The sequence below is a fragment of the Grampus griseus genome (genome assembly GCF_964374135.1).
Source record: "Grampus griseus genome assembly, chromosome: 8".
Lineage (NCBI taxonomy): Eukaryota > Metazoa > Chordata > Mammalia > Artiodactyla > Delphinidae > Grampus > Grampus griseus.
The window spans coordinates 63,695,942-63,719,832 of record NC_139002.1 but is presented as its reverse complement, the minus strand read 5'-3'; the positions used below and the strand labels follow the sequence as shown (position 1 = coordinate 63,719,832).

General features: G+C 41.6%; 1 protein-coding gene across 2 annotated transcripts in view; it reads left to right on the top strand.

Moving 5' to 3' along the window:
* Window positions 1–23,891, top strand: part of RIC3 (RIC3 acetylcholine receptor chaperone) — a 55,609-nt gene that overhangs the window by 14,337 nt on the left and 17,381 nt on the right. For both annotated transcript variants that reach the window (XR_014297150.1, XM_082661310.1), the window contains exons 2-4: window positions 14,310–14,536; window positions 15,757–15,832; window positions 17,700–17,793. Coding sequence is in view for 1 of the 2 variants with exons in the window: in XM_082661310.1 (XP_082517436.1) it covers window positions 14,310–14,536; window positions 15,757–15,832; window positions 17,700–17,793 (397 nt within the window). In the remaining variant the exon portion in view is untranslated. The remainder of the gene's footprint in view (window positions 1–14,309; window positions 14,537–15,756; window positions 15,833–17,699; window positions 17,794–23,891) is intronic.

The window sequence follows — 23,891 nt, the reverse complement described above, 5'->3', positions numbered from 1 at the left end:
CTTTCAGGACTTTGACTATATCTTGCCACTCCCTTCTGGCCTGCAGCATTTCTGTAGAGAAATCAGCTGATGGCCTTATGGGGGAACCTATGTAATTAACTCTTTGTTTTTCTCTTGCTGCCTTTAGAATCCTCTCTTTAACTTTTGCCATTTTTTTTATAATATGTCTTGGTGTAGGTCTGTTTGGGTTTACCTGTTTGGGACCCTCTGTGCTTTCTGTATCTGGATATCTGTTTCCTTCTTTAGGTTTGGGAATTTTTCAGCCATAATCTCTTTTAATACATTTTGGATCTCCTTTTCTCTTTCTTCTCCTCATGAAGAGTTCCAAATAATATGGGAAAATTGTATACTATAAATGAAAAGTAAAGATGTATTCACTGTATGTATTCACTAGGAAGAAGTAGGTCAACATCTTAACAGTGGTTATTTCTGGGTCATGGAAACATGGGTGGTTGTTATTTATACTTTTCTCTACTTTCTCAATTTTCTATAGGTATGCGGGTTTTTTTTCTTATATAACCAGAAAAAAAGTTTCTTCCCTTCCATGTCCACTCCATCAAAAAAAAAAAAAAAGGAAGAATCCTTTTTAGAATTGAGTCCAAGAAGCGTTCACTTCTCTATAGTTGAAAAGTCCACTATCCACCTTTTGCTTTTTGCAAACTGGAACAATAATTATGTCTCCATTCGTTCAAGATTTCTCTTTTTATCAATATAATTTCTTAAAACTTTCTTCAGTTCAGTGACCTTATGTGCAAGTTTTACCAGTTTTCCTGGTAGAAATTACTTAGTGAACAGACTTGATCTTACCCTCCTCACCCATCTGGAACTTTTTTTCCCTCTAGGATTGTTAATTCTCTCCCATTTAACCCCAAATTGATACCCTTTGATAGAGAATATGGAAGCAAAATAGAGGTTGAGAAATTCTGCTTTCTCAGCATTACATTTTATCATCAAGCAAATTGCCTTTTCACTCTAAAAATACCCTTTTTGCTTTTGCTAGTCTTTTTTTTTTTTTTTTTTTGCGGTACGCGGGCCTCTCACTGCCGTGGCCTCTCCCGTTGCGGAGCACAGGCTCCGAACGCACAGGCCCAGTGGCCATGGCTCACGGGCCCAGACGCTCCGCGTCGTGTGGGATCCTCCCGGACCGGGGCACAAACCCTTGTCCCCTGCATCTGCAGGCGGACTCTCAACCACTGCGCCACCAGGGAAGCCCTTGCTAGCCTTTTTGTAAACCTTAATTTGTTTTGGACCTTGGCCTCCTCATGTGGTCCTTCCAAGTCTTGCTACTCTTTCATGCTGATTGCTGATGTGCTTTTCTGTTCATTTTTTGTCTGTTCTTTTAGAATAGCTACCAGTACATCTGCTGCTTTCCTTTGCCTTCCCCACCTGCTTAAGAATTTTTTCAATGCCCAAGCAAAAATGCACTTTAAGAGCTTTCTTCTTAGAGTCTCATGAAATGGAACCACGTGTCTCTGTTCTCAGGACTTCTTAATTCTGCCTTCCTAGAGCCTGTGCCACACACCCCCTACATTTTTGCCACAAATTCTAAGATGGCATGATCTCTTTCTCCTATGGTTCTCGTTTGATTTCACCAACAGGTTTCTTCTTTGGCCAGAGTAACCATTCCCTGACTCACCTTATGTACCTGTGGAACGTGAAGATGTCAGCATACTAGGTCAGGAACTTGTCAGTTGTTCCTGGTTAGCTGACTGGGACTTTGAACAGGTTCCAGAGTAGTTGAAGCCCTCCAAGGTGACAGTGTGCTGCTTCTATGCTAGAATTGGCTTCAAGAGAGTCCTACCTTCCATCTCCGTTGGCTGGGGCCTGGGGGACTCCTACCGTAATGTTAACGTTTGGCATCTCTCCTGCTGACCCTGCCCACCTGTGTTTTCCATTGAGCGTCTCACTTTGAATGCCTATAAACAGGATTCCTTACCAGCCCCTCCCCAGTAACCCTGTTCCTCTGGAATAGTTCAGACTCTTTTTGTCACCATATTCTCCTCAAGTGAGTCCTGCTCACTGAGTCTGAAGCTCTCCAAGATGTGAAAATACATACACACACATATGTGTATATGTGTGTATACGTATTTATACGTGCATAGGTAACACACACATATACGTAATTCTTTGTTATCTTAAATTAGCTCTTTATGTGTTGGTATGTAGGTGCCTGAGACAAATGGATTATTTGGGTCCTTTACCTTTTCTCTTAATGAAACATCAGACATCTACTTTGAAAGTGTGCAAAGAGGAGCAGAGACAATTTGAGAGTCTGTGAATGAATGTAAATTAGACACATTTTCAATTTCAGAAACTCAGAGGTGGGTGGGTGTGGGGCACCTCGATCAGTCTGACTGCCATTTTCTGTTCTCAAAACTGTGAAATTGAAAACACTCAGGATAATGAAGTAAAAAACTATTTTTAGCTCTGAGAGTGACTGGGCTGGGTCTTCAGATTACAGCAAGGCCAACAGGCCTAGTGTAAGTCATTCAGATCAGTTCAACAAAGTGTATAGCATGCAAGACCCAGAGCATGCTCTGTAAGCATAAAGAAAATACTAGGCTTCTATTAAAGAAGTTCATAGTTTGTCCTTCAGCCACAGAGCACCAGGAATGCACCTACAGTTGAATAAATTGGGTTTATTGCTTGTTGCAGCAAAGGAGGATGCACACCACGAGGAAGCACGCAGCATCTCAGTAAGAGTGTTAGAAAAGTCTTACTATAGGATTTAGGCTTGTGTTAGGTGTGTTTGGTTTTTTTTGCGGTACGCGGGCCTCTCACTGCTGTGGCCTCTCCCGTTGCGGAGCACAGGCTCCGGACGCGCAGGCCCAGCGGCCACGGCCCACGGGCCCAGCCGCTCTGCGGCACGTGGGATCCTCCCGGTCCAGGGCACGAACCCGTGTCCCCTGCATCGGCAGGCAGACCCTCAACCACTGCGCCACCAGGGAAGCCCCATGTTAGGTGATTTTGAGGAAGGTTTAAGGATGTCGGGCTTTGCTGTGGATCGGGTGCTGTCAGAAAGGGGCACATTCTATGACTGGGTATCTTAGTAGAGTTTATGTCAAGAGAGAGCAGTCTAAAGAAAAGCTATAGCTATAATTGGCAAAGAAGCAGCAGTCACTCATCATCCAGGAATAGGGGCTATTTGATATTTTTTTGGTTTGGGCAGTGTTCATGTTTTGTGTGTGCTCAGACAGATTACACAATGTTCTTATTTCTTTTGTCTTGATCCATCATGGTCACAGAATGGTCTTGCCTGATGTTCATGTCTGAAATTGCTTATGTGTAAGAAGAGAACACCAAGACCTAACTGTGAGTGCCAGGCTAGCTCATAGCAATACCAGACCAGCTCCTGGGTATCAGAGGCTGCTTTTCTTATTCTCAGGTATGCTTTGTAGGTTTTAATCAGCACTAGCTAAAATTGGGTAGAAATGGTACTTAGTGGAAGATGTTACCCATTTCTGTTCCAATCCATTCAAATAGAGGATGTAAGACACATAAATAGAACTCTTGAATAAGGCCAGGTGCGATAAGTGCAATTAAAGAGGTTCAGACAGTGTATTCTAAGCAATGGGGATGATAAGAGAAAATGCTTCAGGGACAAGGGCAGTATTTGGCCTGGGCTCAGGACAGACTGGATTTAGATATGTGGAGTTGGAGGGAAAAGCAAAACCATTGGAGTAAGCAAAGGCTGAGAGGTAAGAAATCACAAGGCAGGCTCAAAGCATGGTGAGAAGTCTAGTTTGGCTGAATCAGGAGTATGTGATGAGAAAGAAGCATGAAGAGGTACTTTTGGGCTAGATTGTGGAATTCAGTTGTTTAGGAGTTCACTTTGTAGGGAGGGAAAAATCAGAATTTGCTAAATACCTACTGTGTGTGCTGGGAGCTTTGTATATGTTATTTAATCTGTAACCCTTGTAACAACCCTGAGAAGTAGATCTCATGATAGTCATTTTATAGATGATGAAAATGAGCTCTAGTAAGGTTAATTTAACCTCCACTTAAATAGTTGGACACACAGCGAGGATCTTAATAACTCTGACTGAAAAGGTGGTACTCACTTTATTGATACTTCCCTCTGCTCTCTCCTGTGTGATGCAGTCTCTTGTCATTATGGGAACCATTGAAAGCTTTTGATCAAAGGAATGGCAAGACCAGTTAGAATTATGCTTTAGGAAGATTACTCTGGTAACAAACAGTAATAGTTAACATGTGTTGAATATATGGACTAGGCCCCGTGCTAAGCAACTTAGACACACAAATATCTCTTTTAATAATATGTAGGGGGCTTCCCTGGTGGCGCAGTGGTTGAGAGTCCGCCTGCCGATGCAGGGGACACGGGTTTGTGCCCCGGTCCGGGAAGATCCCACATGCCGCGGAGCGGCTGGGCCCGTGAGCTATGGCCACTGAGCCTGCGCGTCCGGAGCCTGTGCTCCGCAACGGGAGAGGCCACAGCAGTGAGAGGCCCGTGTACCGCAAAAAAAAAAATAATAATAATATGTAGGGTGAGTTGGGAGTGGGGAGGTTGGTAAAAGATGAAGGAAAAAATCTGATTAGACAAGCAGAAAACATTAAAGCAGTGGTCAGCAAAGTAGAGTTAGGTGGGAGGGGAATGCGGTAAGATGGGCCCTTGGGGGAGACGAGCTGGTGAGGAAGAGACAGTCAGCTGTTGTTGGAGACTCCACTTTAAGTAATACTGAATCAAATATGACCTCAAGAACGTCCTCAGTATTTAGGGAGACGCTTTCGTATCTTAAAGGACTGGCTACGTTAAGACCTTTCTTGTTCTGTGGTAATCTTGTTCTTTATTGATTTATTTGCCCTAAGAATGAAATGCTGCAAATGGTTTAATGTTGCTCTCAGAAAGCTCTTTCGTTAACAGTGCTAGAGTTTCTGTTTTTGTTTTTAGCAATACGGATGGTTATTAACAAGGGAAAGTAGAACCGCACTCTGTAAAATCCATTAAGCTTTTAGTCAAGCTTAAATGATTTGCTAAGTGAACTTTTAATAATTAAGTAAACCTAAATATGGGGAAAGCTTTCAATAAACAATTGGGATTTAGTCAAGTCCATTTAATAGAATACTTAAGTACATATAGAGATAGGGAACACAGCTGTTTTCTATTTTGGAAGGTCTGCAGTTTTAATGTTCTAATATCTTTAATGTTCTGATCTCTTTAGTTGTTTGTCTTAAAGCAATTAAAAAACAAAATCACAAATCCTAACCTCCTAATTTATCCCACCCCTCCCCGCTTTCCCCTTCGGTAACCATAAATTTTTCTATGTCTGTGAGTTTCTGTTTTGTAAATAAGTTCATTTGTATCTTTTTTTAAAATTCTACATATAAGTGATATCCTATGATATTTGTCTTTCTCTGTCTAGCTTACTTCACTTAGTATGATAATCTCTAGGGCTGTCCATGTTGCTGCAGATGGCATTATTTTATTCTTTTTTATGGCTGAGTAATATTTCATTGTGTATATATTACCATATGTATGGGATTAACATATACACACTACTATATAGAAAACAGATTAACCAACAAGGACCTACTGTGTAGCACAGAGACCTATACTCAATATTTTGTAATAACCTCTAAGGGCAAAGAATCTGAAAAAGTGTGTGTATGTATGTATACATATAAAACTGAATCACTTGGGACTTCGCCTGGTGGTGCAGTGGTTAAGAATCCGCCTACCAGTGCAGGGGACACGGGTTTGAGCCCTGGTCCAGGAAGATCCCACATGCCGCAGAGCAACTAAGCCTGTGTGCTACAACTACTGAGCCTGCGCTCTAGAGCCCACAAGCCACAACTGCTGAGCTCACGAGCCACAACTACTGAAGCCCGTGTGCCTAGAGCCCCTGCTCTGCAACAAGAGAAGCCACCACAGTGAGAAGCCTGCGCACCACAACAAAGAGTAGCTGCTGCGTGCAGCAACAAAGACCCAACGCAGCCAAAAAAAAAAAAAAAAAAAACTGAGTCACTGTGCTGTACATCTGAAACTAACATGACATTGTAAACCAACTATACTTCAATTAAAACCCCAGAAATCCTTTTTGTAATGTAGCTATAAAGTAGAACATTTGTAATAGTGAAAAATCGTGATAGGTATACAAGGAGATGTTATATAGCAGTTTGAGTGAATGAACTGGAGTTGCATGTATTAACTGTATACATTTTGCCAGAAAAAGGCAAAAAGGAAGTTGCAGAAACATCAGTACAGTGTGATACTGTAATATAAAGGTTTTTTCAATTGTGGTTAAAATATACATAACATTTATCATTTCAACTATTAGATATACAGTTCAGAGGCATGAAGTACATTCACACTGGTATACAACCATCACCACCATCCATTCATAATATAAAGTTTTAAAATACTCAGTCAATATTGTATATTGTTCATGGATGTATACTTACATAGTAAAGTCTAAAAGCACATATTCTAATAATAACCAAATTCGGAGTTGTGGCTATTTCAGTGAGGGTGGGAGGAAGAGACATAAGGGGCTCCAGTTATATCTGTGTGGTAGGTAGGTATACAGGTGCTCATGTATTATCATCTGTAGTTTTTTGTACCCTTGGAGTATTTTCTTTAAAATTTTTTTCTTAAAAAATCATTTCAGCTAGACATCTCCAGGTGTTTGCTAGCCGTTGACTTTTTAGGCATTCTGGGCTGTTCAGTTCTAAGAAACATGGTGATACCAAGATCCAAGAGGTGAGCTTGCTCCCTATTGAGAACAGTTAACTTTATGAAGAGAAAAATCTGTTCCAAATTCAGCAGTCTGACCCTAGCCTGCCATCTCAAGTGTACCCTTGGTCACAGGTGGCAGAGGTTATAGGTCTGAAGCCTAAAGGTCTGAGAGAGTGACTCTACAAAGAAGAAATACAGGAGGAGAGCAGGTTTTGGAAGGTGAAAATTAGCTTCACTTTTAGGTTTGAGTTGATAGACACACAAAAGGACATATATATTAATGGGATTTAGAGATAAGAGCTTAGAGGACAGGTCAGAACTAGAGCTATACATTTTGGACATTACAGTGTATGCCTTGAGAATGAATGAGTTTACCAAAGGAAGAAGAATAAGGAAAGAACAAAGGTTGAAACAAAACGTTGGGGAGAGAGGATTAAAGAAGAACCAGTAAAAGCGACAGGAAGAGATAGGTTGAAGGACTAGTCAGTGGGGAAAGAAGAAATCGGGAGAGTGATATGCCACAGATATTAAGGCAGGAAAGTTTGACAAGAATTTGTTCAGATTAATCCAATATTTATTGAATGGCTTGTGGTAATCACTTTCTTGTGTAGTAGAGGAGTCTTAAGAGTGAGAGCTGAGTAAAAGCCATTGGATTTGATGGTTACAGTGCAGTTACCATGTTGTGACTATACTTCTTATTCATAAACTCTTTAAATACAGGAATTGTTCTATTTATCATTTTAATTTCAGTGTCTGACACAGTACCTGGCATGTTGTTAAGTGTTCAGTAGTAAATATGTGAACTATTACATTGAATATAAAATGCACAGATTTCTCCTAGGATATAAAACTTATTTTTACCATCTAGCCTGTCTCTTCCATTGCTCTCAGTTGCCCCTCCTACCTTTGAAAATAGTATTCTCTACTATTTCAGTGCTTCTTTGATTCTAGTGTACAATCTCTTTATCAATAATCTCTTTTAAAATCAATTTTAATGTTTCTCTACTTCTTGCCACATCACCATTCATTTAGTATTGCTTTTTGAAACCCTATATCACACTTCCTTTCTTACTCCCATTGCTCACCCCTTAACTCAATATAAAGAAGACAGTTCTAACAATCAGAGCTGTACAGACGTGGCATGGGCTTCCTGTGGGGAGAAATACTGAGTTTCCTGTTTGATGGTATTCAGCAGAGTCAAGACCACCACTAGATGACTCTTCTAAAAAATTTCCAATTTATTGAGAGATAAATAACATATCGTGCAATTTACCTGTTTAAAGTGCACAGTCAGTGGCTTTTAATATAGTCACGAAGTTGTACAACCATCATCAGAATCGTCACCCCTCAAGAAAAAAAAACCATACCCATTAGCAGTCACTTTCCTCTGCCCCCTCTCCACCCTCCCTCCCTCCTCCCAGCAAGCAACCACAAAGCTACTCTCTGTCTCTATGGACTTGGCTATTCTGAACACTTCATATTAATGGAATCATATAATATGTAGTCTTGCATGACTGGCTTTTGTTCACTTAGGATTATGATTTCGAAGTTCATCCATACTGTAGCATGTGTCTGCACTTCCTTCCTCTTTTATGGCCAAATACTGTTCCATTGTATGGATACAGCACATTTTTATTTGTCAGCTGATGAACATCTGGCCATTATGAATAATGCTGCTTTAAACATTTGTACAAGTTTTTTTTTTTTTAATTGGGGTATAGTTGCTTTACAATGTTGTGTTGCTTTCTGCTGTATAACAAAGTGGATCAGCTGTATGTATACATATATCCCCTCCCTCTTGGACCTCTCTCCCACCCCACCCCCCATCGCATCCATCTAGATCACCACAGAGCACCGAGCTGAGCTCCCTGCGCTATACCGCAGGTTCCCACTAGCTATCTGTTTTACACATGGCAATGCACAGACGTCAATCCCAGTCTCCCAGTTCATCCCACCCTCCCTCCCCAACCCCCACCATGTCCACACGTCTGTTCCCTATATCTGCATCTCTATTCCTGCCCTGTAAATAGGTCATCTGTACCATTTTTCTAGATTCCACATACGTGCATGTATATATATAACACCATACACAAAAACTTAAAATGGATTAAAGACCTAAACGTAGGGGGCTTCCCTGGTGGCGCAGTGGTTGAGAGTCCGCCTGCCGATGCAGGGCACACGGGTTCGTGCCCCGGTCCGGGAAGATCCCACATGCCGTGGAGCGGCTGGGCCCGTGAGCCATGGCCGCTGAGCCTGCGCGTCCGGAGCCTGTGCTCCGCAACAGGAGAGGCCACAACAGTGAGAGGGCCTTGTACGGCAAAAAAAAAAAAAAAGACCTAAATGTAAGACCGAACACTATAAAACTCTTACAGGAAAACATAGGAAGAACACTCTTTGACACAAATCACAGCAAGATCTTTTTTGTACATAGTTTTTGTGTGAACATATTCTTCTTGGGTATATACCTAAGGGCAGAATTGCTGGGTCATATGGAAACTTTGTTTACCTTTTTGAGGAACTGCCAGACTGTTTTTCAAAGCAACTGCACTATTTTACATTCCCACCCAGCAGAGTACAGTAGTTCCATTTTCTCCACATCCTCACCAACACTTTAGATTATGTCTTTTTTTTTATTAATTTATTTTTTGGCTGTGTTGGGTCTTCATTGCTGCAGACGGGCTTTCTCTAGTTGTGGCAAGCGGGGGCTACTCTTTGTTGCAGTGCGCGGGCTTCTCTTTTTGGTGACTTCTCTTGTTGCGGAGCATGGTCTCTAGGCACTTGGGCTTCAGTAGTTGTGGCACGCGGGCTCAGTAGTTGTGGCTCATGGTCGCAGTTGCTCTGCGGCATGTGGGATCTTCCCGGGCAAGGGCTTGAACTCGTGTCCCCTGCATTGGCAGGCAGATTCTTAACCACTGCGCCACCAGGGATGGCCCATCAATTATGTCTTTTTGATTATAGCATCCTATGGGTGTAAAGTTCTATCTCATTGTGGGTTTAATTTACATTTCTTTGATTGCTAGTGATGTTGAACATCTTTTCATGTGCATGTTGGCCATTATATATCTTCTTTGGGAAAATGTCTATTAAGATATTTTGTTCATTTTTAATTGGATTGTCTTTTTGTTGAGTGGTAAGAGTTCTTTATATATTTTGGATACTCAACCTTTATCAGATATATGATATTTTCTTTCATTCAGTGGGTTGTCTTCACTTTCTTGATGGTGTCTTTGCAGCACAAAAGTTTTAAAATTTGATGAAGTCCACTTATTTTTCCTTTGGTTGCTTGTGCTTTTGGTGTCATATCTAAGAAAACAGTGCCTAATCTAAGGTCACAAGGATTTATGTTTTTGGGTTTTTTTTGTAGGATTTATGTTTATTATTTTTCTAAGACTTTTATGGTTTTGGTTCTTATATTTAGGTCTCCAATCTATTTTCAGTTAGTTTTTAGAAATTTAATATGGTGTGAGGTAGGGGTCTAACTTCATTCTTTTGCATGTGAATGTCTTGTCCCCATAGCATTTGTTGAGAGGCTGGATGACTTTTAAGGCTCCTTCTGACTCTGAAGATTCTATGATGCTTTGTAGTATATTGGTTTCTGTTATTGTCCAAATAGGTGGACAGTCAAGATTACATGTGATGGCCATCTTTTCCCAAGAATACATTGTGTCTAAAAACAGGGATAGCCATTAGTCTTTTATCAGTTTGTTCTAGATTTCTCAGTTGCTTTAAAGTCTATCCTCCTTTGACTTTTATGATACTGGTTTGCTTCTGGTCTTCTTTGACCAGCGCAGTTTTCTTTTCTTCCTATTTTTGCACATAAGTACACATACCCCTCCATTTTTTTTGGTACGGGAACTGTTCATGCAATTTTAATTAGCTTTGTCATTTAGGTAGCTCAGAGTTTCTTCTCAAGCCTAACTACAGTCTAATAAAAATTTCCTCTGAATATGCCAACAACGCCTAGAATTTAACATGTGAAAAATAGGTGTTCAGTCTTCCCCTAACCATAAGCCCTCCCAGTTTTCCTCATTGTCTTCTCTTAGTATCTTAAACCAACCTTCGAGTTTTCCAATCCCCCACTCCCCATTCATTATTAAATGTTGCTGATCATTACATGGTAAAAGCCCTTGGACCCATCTTTTCCTTTCTATAGCTATAGCTGTCTTCTGGCTGATTTCCCAGACCCTAGTTTCTCTCTCTTAGGTCCTTACTCAACTGCTGGAATAACCCTCCTCAGACACCCTGCTGATTAAATCATTTCCCTGATCCTAGGTCCACAGTATTAAATTTATATGACACAAGTTAACATTTAACCCACCGCTGCTTTCCTCTCCTTATCTCTTGTTACTTCCCTTATTGGATTTGAGTTAACCTTATTTATTCTTTGTTCTTATTTCTTTGTTCTCATCTTTTTTCTCATTGCACACAGTCCTCTTTTGTCCTAGTGTGCCTTTGCTTCTCTTCTGTTCTGAATCTCACTCCCTTCAGTGATTGATCCCATCTGATTCCTCTCCCTTTTTTTTTGCATTCTTTCAATACTTAGACATTTAGTTTGTCTAGTAATAAGATCCGTAGTACCCTGTTCCTTTTTTGCTGTTTGTTTTGGATATGCTACTTTTTAAAAGCATTGTTTCACGTGGGAACCATTGTTTCCGTCTCATTTATGGTTCTCTTCCTTTCCTACCTACAGCACAGAGTCCTGAACATAATAGTGGTCCAATAAATCTTCTTGGCTGACAGATCTATAAAAGTTTTGGGGGCAGATGTGTGATGTTTAGCATCATCATTTTTCGATTTTAGAAATGCAAAATAATGCCTTTTGTGCCATTATTTGGTTTTAATTTTTTATATTTTGTTTTATGCCAAGTTTTGAGAACAGTCTTCTCAGTACAATTAAATGAAGTTCAACAACGTATTACTACAGATATTAAATCTAGTTTATTGAGCAGCAACCACCCGATATATCAGATTCTCTTAAGGGAAAGGTTAGCTTCTTACATGCTGGCTAGGCATTTGTTCAAAGTGCATTATAGCCTTAAAGCTAGGACCATTTAAGATATTAAGATCCTTGACAGTTTAGTAGCAAAATAGTCACCAGTACCCGGAATAAGGAGTAGTGACCTGCTTGCTTGCTTCTACTGTCTGAAGTTGTGCTTCTGTTGCTGGCCTCCTCTTAAAAAGAAGCATTTCTTCTAACTTCCATGTCACCCGAAGTCAGTATCAAGAGGGAAAAAAGGATTGTTGGGGTGGAGCCCGGCTGAGAGAGGATACAGGCAGAGGGCAGCCCCCAGGCCCAGTGGCTGCCTGTCTCACTCCTTGCCTGCCCACCCACCATCTCTCTCACCTCAGGAGCAGAGAGTTGACTTGAAGATAGTCCTCAGTTCATAGCCCCCGATTAACATCACCAGTGCAAGGTTGCTTTCTTATTTCGTTACTTTCTTTTTAACCCTTTACCTTCACTCCACATGCCCATTCCTTTCTCCGTTCATGTGCACCCACTCTAATGTGTTTGTTTTATGTCCTTATACCTACATATTTGCTTGAAAGATATGTAGTATAATTATAGTGTGTCTTTAGCTTACATGTGGTATTTGCTTATTTTTCTCAATGCTGTGCTTTTTAAGATATGTTCATATTGCTGTAGGTGTATCTAAAGTGTTTTCTAAAAGCTGCGTGGAATTTCATGTTTGTATCTACTCCATTTTGATTCTGCATTCTAACAGTTACAGAGATCCAAGTTACTTCAGGCTCCCTGCTACAACATCGTCACAGTGAACATTCTCACACAGGTCTATAGAGTCTATAGTTTGAATTCGGATACAGACAGCCTTATTTGAGAATTTCTCTGGAATTTATCCACCAGTATAGGATCACTGGATAATAGGGCGTAGCTTTAATGTCACTCAGTGCAGCCAGATCACTTAGCAGAATGGCTGTATCCGTTTACACTCTTACCTATAATACACGAGAGTTCTTGCCTCCCCACATCTTTGACAGTACCTGCTATTACCCACCATTCTAATTTTTGCCCTTCTTATAGGTATAAGTGCTAGCTCATTGTTTTAATTAGCATTTTTCTTGTTGGTTTTATTTTGATCATCTCTTTATGTACTTGTTAACCATTTGAACTTCTTTTTCTGTGAGTTTCCTACTCATATCTTTTGGCCATTTTTCTATTGGGTTTCCTCTGATGTTCATATCAAATTGTAGGAATTCCTTGTCTATGCTAGAGATTTAATCCGTTGTCAATTTTAGACGTTGCAGAAGCTTTTCCTTGCCTGTCATCTATCTTAACCCTGTTATGGTATTCTTTATTGAACAGAAATCCATAATTTTATTGAAGTCAAATCCAACAGTTTTTACTGTGTAGTTTGTATTTTTAGAGCCTGAGTCGGGAAGTCTTTCTGCTCCTTAGTGTTTTCTGTCAATGGATTATCCACACAAGCCTGTTTACATGGCCTTTTGAAGAGAAGTCTTTCCTTTCTTTGTCACCTGTGACTTGGAGGAGGCTTGACGCTGTTAATGTTTGGCTGCCCCTGATGGAAGAAAAAAATGTGAGAAAACTGATGCACGCTCCTTTCTCTAAGCCCTGCACTTCCACTCACAGGACTGAGCCCCTGTGACCGTTTGTACTACATGAATCCTGTCTGCTCAGCTACAGCTGATTAGAAAGTGCTGCATACCTACCCAAGCTGAGAAGGTATGCAGGGAATTTGGAATTATGACCAGTCTCTGCTGGCCCCTTGAAGGACATGCAGATTGAGGTGTTTTGGGAGTGAACATCTTCCTTTATGTTCACAGAGAAGCTAGAGAAATGCTGGCGGAGAAATGAGAATGAGGAAGATATGCACAGAGGAACAGAGAAAAAAGCCCTCTGGCCCCACAGAGAGGGAGAACGATTGAAGTAGAATGTGAGAGTAGCTGTCTGGTATCCTGATGGCTTTCCAGTTTCTGATTGTGTTCTCTTCTGAGATCAGATTGCATTTCCTTATGTGTATTAGTTAGGGATGGCTAACTACTCTAACAGATAAACTCCAAAGTGTATAATGGCCCTAGCACAACAGAAGTTTATTTCTCACTCACATAAACAGGTCCAGATGGTTCTAAGTTGGTGAGGTGGTGGCAGTGGACGGCTCTGTGCCACACAGTTACTCAGGAACTCGGGTTGATGGAAGCTCTGCCATTTTCAACACATGACTTCCAATGTCTCTGTAGGTGTTAGCATCCAGCCTGCAGAAAGGAAATGAACATGGAGTTCAATACATGGGACGTTGTATAGGCCAGGCCTTGAACTAGCACCTGTCATTCACATTGCTTTGTCTGGAACTCAGTCACACGGCCACATTTAAGTGTATGGGAAGCTGAAAATGTTATCCACCTGTGGACCCAAAAGGAAGAGAAAATGGGTTTGGTGAACAGCTAGAGATGGCCACATCATATTTATTATATGTGTGATACTCTTGTGATGCCTCTATATCCTTATAATCAAGTTGGGGTTTTTTCTTAAACTTGTTTGAGTTGACTTCTGTTGTGTATCTCAGTGCGTGAGGTGTTTTCCTAATAGCCATATTTAAAATAGTAGAAGTAATAAAGACTGATTGATTTATTTTCTCAGGGAAGTTGGGTCGATTTCCACCTATGATGCATCATCACCAGGCCCCCTCAGATGGCCAGACCTCTGGGGCTCGCTTCCAGAGGTCTCACCTTGCGGAGGCCTTTGCAAAGGCTAAAGGACCAGGTGGAGGCACTGGAGGAGGAGGTAGTGGAAGAGGCCTGATGGGGCAGATTATTCCAATCTACGGTTTTGGGATTTTTTTGTATATACTATACATTTTATTTAAGGTAAGTGGGGTCATCCTGATCATATTACATCAATGAAAATCCAGTATCATCATAATAAAAATCATTGTCAGCATTAAAACCCTTTATAGTTCATAACCCTTTTTCAAATCTATCATCTCTTTAAATCTTGCCTCCTCTTTATGAGGTACCTAGGATAGCTGTCACGTATCTCAGTTTTACAGATGAGAAAATCTTCACTCAGAACCTGAACAATTTGCCCCAGAATTCACAACTAAAAATGCAGAACCAACACTTGAACCTGAATCTTCTAGTTCCTAATCCGCTGAGCAATAAAGTTCAAAGCCTACCCTCCCCCGACCCTGCCCCAATTTTTTCTTGATTGGGCATCTTTGCAAACTGTAAAGGCATAAAGGTGTTCTAAGAACTTTATCATGAGGATTGGCATAATGATTTCGAGGTAGCCACTGTGAGGCCAAATAATGACGGTACCAACATCACTTTTTCTTCCTTTTACCCGCAGGAGCATGAGGTGCTGTTTTTAACATCAGTTGTAGTAATTCTCCTGAAACAGAACTGCCGCGTCCTGAAACTAAGCCTGATATTTCCCAGCTCTGGGGAGATATGATTTGGGTCCTTTTATTTTATTTTTTTGCGGTATGCGGGCCTCTCACTGTTGTGGCCTCTCCCGTTGCGGAGCACAGGCTCCGGACGCGCAGGCTCAGCGGCCATGGCTCACGGGCCCAGCCGCTCCGTGGCATGTGGGATCTTCCCAGACCGGGGCACGAACCCGTGTCCCCTGCATCGGCAGGCGGACTCTCAACCACTGTGCCACCAGGGAAGCCCAATTTGGGTCCTTTTAAAAGTAGACTCCCAGTTAAGTTCTACCTCCAGGCGGGCTTTGGCCAGCCATGAGCCTGGGCCTGGGCACTGTAAGTAGAAGCAGGAGGCTGCCCTCCTAGCTAGAGTAAGAGGTGACTTCATTCTTGCCTAGGAATTCTGCAGGCAGCCCAGGTTGAGTCTTGGATGAGCCTGGGCAAGGCAGATGGCTTGTGAAGAGATTTTTTTCTTGTGCCTTGACCTTGATAATTTTTTACTTGGAAACCTTCTGTTGGCTTTTTTTTTTTTTTGAGATGTTTCTCTAATGTTGCTATTTGATTTGATTTTCTCCCAACCTTTTTTTTTTCCATTTAATATGAGGGGTTCCATGACTTTGAGGTTCTGAGCTGCTGTTGATGTACTGTACCTCCTTCAATTCTCAGCTCTCAAAGGGGAAAAGTACTGCAGAGGATCGGAAGTGCTCTACTGCCACACCTGGAAGCACCCACAGGAAAATTAGTAAGTGCCCCTTTCAGTATATTTATAAGTTTTATTGAGTCAGACAGCTGTAATACAGCCAGAGGGACAATCTGTGGATATGTCTTAAAAGCATGTCTCAGAAGTTGTCCCAGATTAATCTGATGCCGATTTTTACCTTAGCTCTGGGAATTCTCAAGTTTCCATATTGATGTTGGGCTTTTAAGGGAAAGATAGTTATAAAAAGTAAACAACCACCAGTTCACTTTTTTTATATATTAGCAGCTTAATATTTTACACTCGGAATGGGTTACTTCTCATTTCTAGACTTCAGAATATTGGTAGCAAATTTCTTTACTTCACATAGAGGAAAACTGAGGCAGTGAGATCAAGTCATTGTCAAAGTCAGTTATTAGATCTAGGGACAGAGTTTAACACTTCTGACTCTTGAAACATGATCATCCAATATTTACCGACCAATTAGAATATTCTGTGCTCTCTGGAAAAATGAAATATATATGGCATGCCTCTTCCCTCTGAGAATTTATAGTCTAGGATGAATGTCAGGGAAAAATAACTTGTGAAAAGTTTACCACCTAGAAGGAAGGGACTTGGCGAAAGCCTTCTGGGAAATCGCACCTAGCTGTGTATGAAGGAGGGCCTATTAGATAGGGTGCTTGAGTAAGACGCAGTCTGACAGAGGGCAGCTGTGGGAAAGAAGGCATGAAGAGTAGGCAGGATAAGCTGTGTTGTTGAAGGCCAAACTATCCTGTGGATACTGAAGCCTCATCGGAGTTTTTTAAAAGAAAGGCATCAGCAAAATGACTGTGATCCCTGCTGTATTCTTTTTTTTTTTTTTTGAATTTTTGTATTCTTAATTGAAATAGTGTCTTACCAAAAGTGATTGTAAATGCATCATGAAATTGTTTTTAAAGACTTGTGAACTAAAGAGTAGCAAATTCTGTATCCTGTCACATAATGCATTTAAAACAAAGATAATGTAGTAGCAATTATATCAACTTCTTATGCTTCAATTTTGAATCATACAGAAAATAAAAATAACCTAAGCATTTGTGTGGCACAGATGTTAATTGCATGCATAAGAATTTGTTGTACAAGTACTGAAAAGCCTTTGAAATATTACATTTTATAGTGACCCTCTAAATATATCTGTGTACAATGATACTCGGATGTGAAACAGAATAACTAGATTATCTACATAATGAGCAACATTTTATTTTCCTGTTACCTTAAAGTTCATTTCGTGTACTGATTGAGTGATTGATTTTTTATGTTCTACTTTTAGGGTCTTAACATTACTTTTCGTAGTTGTGGTCCTGTCTGACCCTTGTTGAGAAAGCTGCTTCTGGGAGATAGGGTTATACCACTCACCCCAGATGACTGAAGTAGAAAACCTTGGGCAGGAAGGTCTCAGCCCTAGTTCAAGACTTCTTCTGTTGAAGAAGAGTAACTTTTATACTGTTATCTTCCATATAAGCTTTCAGATCCTAGGGACAGGTGAAATATTGTTCATTTCAGGGTCTTAACACCTTTTCTGAAGTCCTTTAGCAGATTTGGTCCTTTATCCTCAAGTATCATTTGAATTAGAAAGGGGTTATCTTCATTCCTTCTTGGCTGACTGTGTAGGGCTATGTTTTTCACTCCTAGGTATTTTCTTTGGCTGGTCCTGCTATATTTCTGTGTGTGAGAGAGTGATTTATTCATCGCTTTCTAAACGTGTATCCTTTAGATCTTGGTGTCTAGACCTCAGTACCCTTTGTGTCCTGATTGGATTAGCTGAATCTCAGGACCAGCCTGGATTATTGTAGAGCGTCACAGCCAGCCGTGTTTCAGAAAAGGGCTTAGGGAGTTGTACGTGTTGGTTCTTAGATTGATGCTTATTTTTCAGCCAATTTTGAGCTTGTTCAACTACAAGAAAAACTGAAGGAGACAGAGGAAGCCATGGAAAAACTAATCAACAGAGTGGGGCCTAATGGTGAGAGGTACGTTTTCGCATAACAGAGGTCAGACTGTTTCCCATTTAGAGAGTCAATTCAAAATTTTGTTTTTCTTTGATTTCTGGCCCACTTGCTTTCATTGTTATCATATTTGTCACTTACATATTATTTTTCCCTGAACATTTCCATTTTCACACTCTCAAGCAGTTTCATCTTCAAGAGTATATGTTCCATGTTGTGCAACATTATTGTGAGAGAGTAAATTTGTGAGCAGATACTACAGGCCAAAATAACTGGGTTTTAAGGAAGACAATATCCTAGCTGTCTAAAAAAAGGCAGAATTTTAAGTAAAACCAGATTATTAAATATTGTGGTTTCTGTTTGAGGCAAAATGAGAGAAGAGAGCAAGTACGATCAGAGTACACGTTTGTTTTGTGTTGACTATTCCAGAGCAGAACTAGACGTGTAAAGTAGGTGTCAGGAGCCAAACTAGCCCTTGAGGATGCTCTGCAGCGAAAACACACTCCTCTTGCTACAGGGCTGGCTGAGGATCCGAAAAGGTGGCTTCAGGGGGTTGATGGAAGTGGGCATCAACTAAGAAAACGTGGGTGTAGGAAGGCCAGGGAGGAGAAACCAGAATGTGAGATTGAGAACAAAGAGGAATTCGGTTCGCGCTAGGCCTTCTGACAAGAATGGAGGAAGCACTGGGGGTGAGCGGCAAAATCCCGTGCGGGAGGATGTATTGAAAGGTCCCTACTATAGCCCCGTGGGCTCAGTGTGGAGTCTTTGCCCCAGAAAACTGCTCTACCTTAGCCTCTTCTGTTTGCCATCCTTGTGCTGCTAGTGCCCCACACTGGTTCCCCTGCTTCCTGGCTCCTGCCTTGCCCATCTTTGGCCAGATAGCAGAAGAGTAAACGTCCTCGAATTGAAGTCCCTTGGCTTGGCTTTTCCCTGCAAAGTCTACATTGCTGCTGAAATGACATTCATGAGGGTGAACCTTGCCTATCTGGGCCCATGACCGTTGACCTTCTTTTGGTCCAGAAAGCAGAGTGACTATCTGTACTTCTCCAGAGTGGTAGAGATAGGTGTACATATCTATACGTGAGTATATCTCTGTGAGTGGATAATACTATTTGGCATTATTGAGCACTTGCTAAGAACAAAGCTCTGAGCTAATGCTTTATATACATTATCTAATGTTTGACTGTTTTGTATGAGTGTGACTAAACCAATTTGTGCAGCTATACTTTTCTGGCATTTTCTGCCCTTATCCTGTACCATTCACAGTCTGGGTGGGGAAGTACCAGACTTCTATAGACCCTTGTGCCTCAGAAAATATCTGTACCCTGGCCCTGGTCTATTTGAAGCACTAGGCCACACCTAAGTGTCAGGAAAACTATAGGTGAGTATCTGTGGGCAGGGCCTCCCACCTAGGAGATCCAACCCTGGGCTTTGGGCTAAGAAACCATGTGAAGATATTTTCTCACTATTCTTCACTGCTATTCAGACTCCCTTAGCTCAAACCAGATGACCCCACCACGCATACCATTTGTCCATTGCCGAAGCCAGGGGTGCAGTACTGTGACCCCTAACTACTGTCTGTCCTCCTTGTGCCAGCTAGGGTTGCTGCTCCACGTTTTATGTGCGAAGGCAGAGGAGTTGCGTGCCACCACCGCCACTACCGCTGGAGCTGCGCCATCTCATTGTTTCTGGGACAGCGGGTCCTAGCTCAGGTTATATATTCCTAGTAAGTTGCTGGAGCATGGGCTCTTTGAGAACATGCTGAGGCCACTGCCACATGGCAATGATTGTGTAAAGTATTTTCCACAGTACCTCTCAGGAACCAGGGAGCAGCTCTCCTTCCCCTCAAGAGAGCATAGCTTGTGTCTCTCTTTCCCAGATGTCTCATTTTCCAGTCTATAAGGAGGTGACCTCCTCTCTGAAACTCCTTAATCTAAAACCTTTTATCCTTACAGGTAGGCCCTATGGGACTTCCACCTTCAAAACTGCAAGGGCTAGGTAGCTGCATGTTTTACATTCTTTTCCTTTTTATGCTTAAAGCCTTTAACCTTAGTTTCTGTGGCATTTGTTCTTTTACAAGTCTGTGCTTCTAGGATTATTAGAAGAGCCCAAAATACCCCAGTATTTTTTCTGTCAGATAAGATTTTATCACATTGCCAGGCTTCTGGAGGTCAAGGAGAGGATTTAAGACAAAGAAGGCTTGTTCCTTTGCAGCCTTCTAAGTCCTTTTATGTAATATCACTCCATAACTGTAAGATTTTGCTTAAAATTCCCAAAATATGCTCTTTCTGATACTTCATCTTAATGCTTATGTAAGCATCAAGATATGGGAAAGGTTTTTAATACTATCTAACAAAACTTTTCAGACAGCTTTCACCTGTGAGCGATATTAAGTCTGCACACATTTTTAAATAATTAAGCCTCCTGGAAGGTTGGTATTGTGCCATGTTATGTCTGACATTAAGCAGACTCTCTACCCCAAGGACACAAAGACTAAGGAAAGGATCTAGGAATCCGAATCAAGGTGTCCTCATTTTTGTCCTTGTGATCAGTGAAAGTTCCTTCCTGGAGCAGCACGTCCCACTGTAACTATTTACCTAGAAGCATGGAATGGCCCAAGAGGAGAAGTGAGGGTACAGCCTCGGGCAGCAAACACCTTGGCAGGCATGTCAAGCATCATGTGGGACCACAGATTGCTGGCAGGCGTTGTGGGGGTGTAAAGTCTGAGGACAGGCTTAGTCTCTCTTGTTCACTGTGTTCACATAGTAGGTACTAAGTAAATACCATTGGAAAAGAGTAGATATTCACTTTTGATGCAAGCATCTGTACTTATTACCATGATAGAAGAGTAAATCATGGCCATTCCCTGTTGAGATCCTTCTCTTCATTTGCTGACCTCTATATTCAGGGTCCTACTGGCCGTGTCTCATAGATAGCTACTCTTATCCTCATCAAACAGTAAATGTCCCCTGAGTGAATGAACATCCAAAGTGGAACTCATCATCTACCCCCAGATGAACCTATTCTACCTTTAATGTTCCCCATCTCAGCAAATGGCTCCTCCATCTACTTAGTTGCCCAAAGCAGAAATTAGATGTCATCTTTGATTCACCTTTTCCTTCACTTCCCATATCTCATTAATCACCATGTCTTGTCATTTCTTCCTAATTAATAAGTCTGTCTCCCTGTAAAACACTCTAAACTCTACTAGGGCAGGGATTATCCTTCTTATTCCCAGAGCCTAGCACAAGCCAGTAGTAGGCTTTAGAAAAGTATTAATTGAAATGGAAGAATGAGTAAGTGAGTGAGTAGAGAATGCCTTTATTTTTGACATAGGTCAGAACTGTCTCATGTGGTTTCTTTTCCTCTAATTTGCCTCCTTTCAATTCACTTTCTGCTTTCCAAACCAGTGGATTACGTCTTTTGTTTTAACCCTTCAGTAGGTCCCTGTTGCTCTTGATAAAGAGTAGAATCTTTAACATGACTTACATGGTCCTAGGTGACGTGGCTCTGCGTACCTCAATTGCTTTATCTTTCTCCGTTACTCTCTCTCTCTGTGTCTGTGGTCCCGCTACACTGCTTGCTGTTCCTCTGAAGTACCTGGGCACTTCCACTTCTAGGATTTTGCATATACTTTTTTCCTTTGCTTGGATGTTGCCCCCGACTGCCTCCCCACACACACTTGTTTTAACTCTTGCTTGTCTTAGAGGTCTCAACTTAGACATCATTTCCTCTGAGAGTCTTTCCCTGAACCCACAACTTGGTTAGGTGTTCCTCCCATATCCTCCCTTGGCCACCTCTGTTTGCTGGATAATGTAAGCATCGTGTTACTTCCTTACCTTCTGTTAACTTTTCTGTCTTCCCTAATGCCCTGTAACCTTATTGAGGACAGGGAATTTTCATTGTTCAAACTTGCATTCCTAGAGCTGGCTCATTGTTCAAATTTCGTTCCTAGTGCTGGCACATCGACAGTGTCTGTACATGTTGAAAGAATGAATGAGGTAGATGTAAAGAAAGTAGTTTAAAGCAGGCATTTTCAGCAATAATAAGAATATCTTTGGTACCTATTTTGATTCGTTCTGCACAGCCCTCTATGGTTGTCAGTAGCAATTATTTTCTCTTTAAGGAACTGCATCTCAGAGAGAAAAAGTGTGCTCTGGGAACCTGTATTAGTTTTCTGTGGCTGCTATAACAAATTATCCCGAACTTGATGTCTTAAAACAATACACGTTGTTATCTTATAGGTCTGTATGTTAGAAGTCCTACACTGGGCTAAAATCAAGGTGTTTGCCCGACTGCGTTCCCTTCTGGAGGCTCCAGGGTAAAATCTGTTTCCTTGCCTTTTTCAGATTTTAGAAGCTGCCCACATTCCTTGGCTCATGGACCCTTTCCTCCACTTTCAAAGCCAGCAACAGTGGGTTGAGACTTTCGTACGTTATATTATTACTTTGGCCTCTTCTGCCTCCCCCTTCTACTTTTAAGGACCCTCATAAATACATTGTGTCCTCCCAGATAATCCAGGATAATCTGTTTTAAGGCCAGCTGATTTGCAACCTTTATTCCATTTGCAACCTGAAGTCCCCTTATGTATAAGGTAACATCATTATAGGTTCCAGGGACTAGGATGTGGACATATTTGGGGCTGGTGAGGAGACATTATTCTGCCTACCACAGAAGGTCTCAAGAAAAAGAGAGAATTTAAATAAGCCTTACAGGATGGAAGGATTCCCTCTGGCAGAGTTGGGGGAAGAATGTTCCAGAGGGAGAGGGTGGCACAAGCAGCAAACAAGGTGAGAGGTCAGGCACTTTTTTTGAAATAGCAAGTAGTTCGAAGTAACGGGAGTAGGGTACACCAGGGCTGTGGTAAATGGTTAGGGAGGTAACTCATGGGAGAAAGAACTAGAAAAGTAAACTGGGGGCAGACTGGAAGGCCCTGGACGGTAGGCTGAGAAGTTGGCATTTATTGTCTTTACAGTGGAGGGCCTCTGACAGCTTTTGAAAAGAAATGGCATAATCTGCTGTGCTTTAGAAAAATAACTCATGTCTAGGGTGGCTGTATGCTAGGACATTGAAAAGGGTCTAGTCTAGGGTGGCTGTATGCTAGGGTATTGAAAAGGTTCTAGTCTAGGGTGGCTGTATGCTAGGATGTTGAAAAGGTTCTAGTCTAGGGTGGCTGTATGCTAGGATATTGAAAAGGTTCTAGCAAAAGTGATGCATAGGCCAGTGAGAGGAGAAAAGAGGTGGGGGGCAGATTAAGGGGACTTCAAGGAGGAAAAGAGAATCGCAGGCTGTATCAGGATTCCTTGGTTTCAGGCAGACAACTCTGGGTAGCAAAAATTTGTTTTTTGGGGGGTGCGGCCGAATTTATTGGAAGAGTATGGGGTCGCTTACAGTATCAAAAGAATAGCTGAAGATCTAAGTTTCAGGAAGAATGGGAACCAGAGCAGCTGTCGGGATTTAGGAGCAGGAGCAAATAGACAGTCTCTTCAAGGACTGCTGCCGGGATGAATTAACATGAAAAATTTTCAGTTCAGGCTTCACTGTGTTCAAGATCCAGTTTTAGGAGAAAGTGTAGTTGGCCCAACTGTATATATCACTGAATCAGTCACTGCAGCCAAGGGGATGGAGTGTGATGATAGGCCGTGGGCCATGTGGCCACTGTAGAAGGAGAAGTGAGGGGATGGGTGGCTTCAGCCTCTGCACTGTGAGCAGAAGAGGGATTGGTTTTCCAAAGGCAGACTGACTAGATAAGAGAAATGAAGGAGAGGAGATGGACGATTTGGAGACTTACAGCCCAAACTGGGAGGAAGATTACGGCATCAACCAAAATAAAAACACAGAAGAATGAAGATAAGGCTTTGGAATAGGGATCATGAGTTCAGCTTTGAGTATGGTCGAAGTGCCACCAGAACACCCACGTATGATAAGCAGCAACAATAGGAAATTTGGGTATTGAGGTCAGAACAGAGGACACAAGTCCGGAAGTCACTTGGCTGGGAGCAAGAGGTAAGGGCCATGCGGGGAAGATGAGATCCCCAAATCCTTGAGGCATATAATTACTGTGTGGCAGTCGCCAGCATTCTTTTGCTGGTCTGGTTTCCGTCCTCTTCATGAATGGTGTT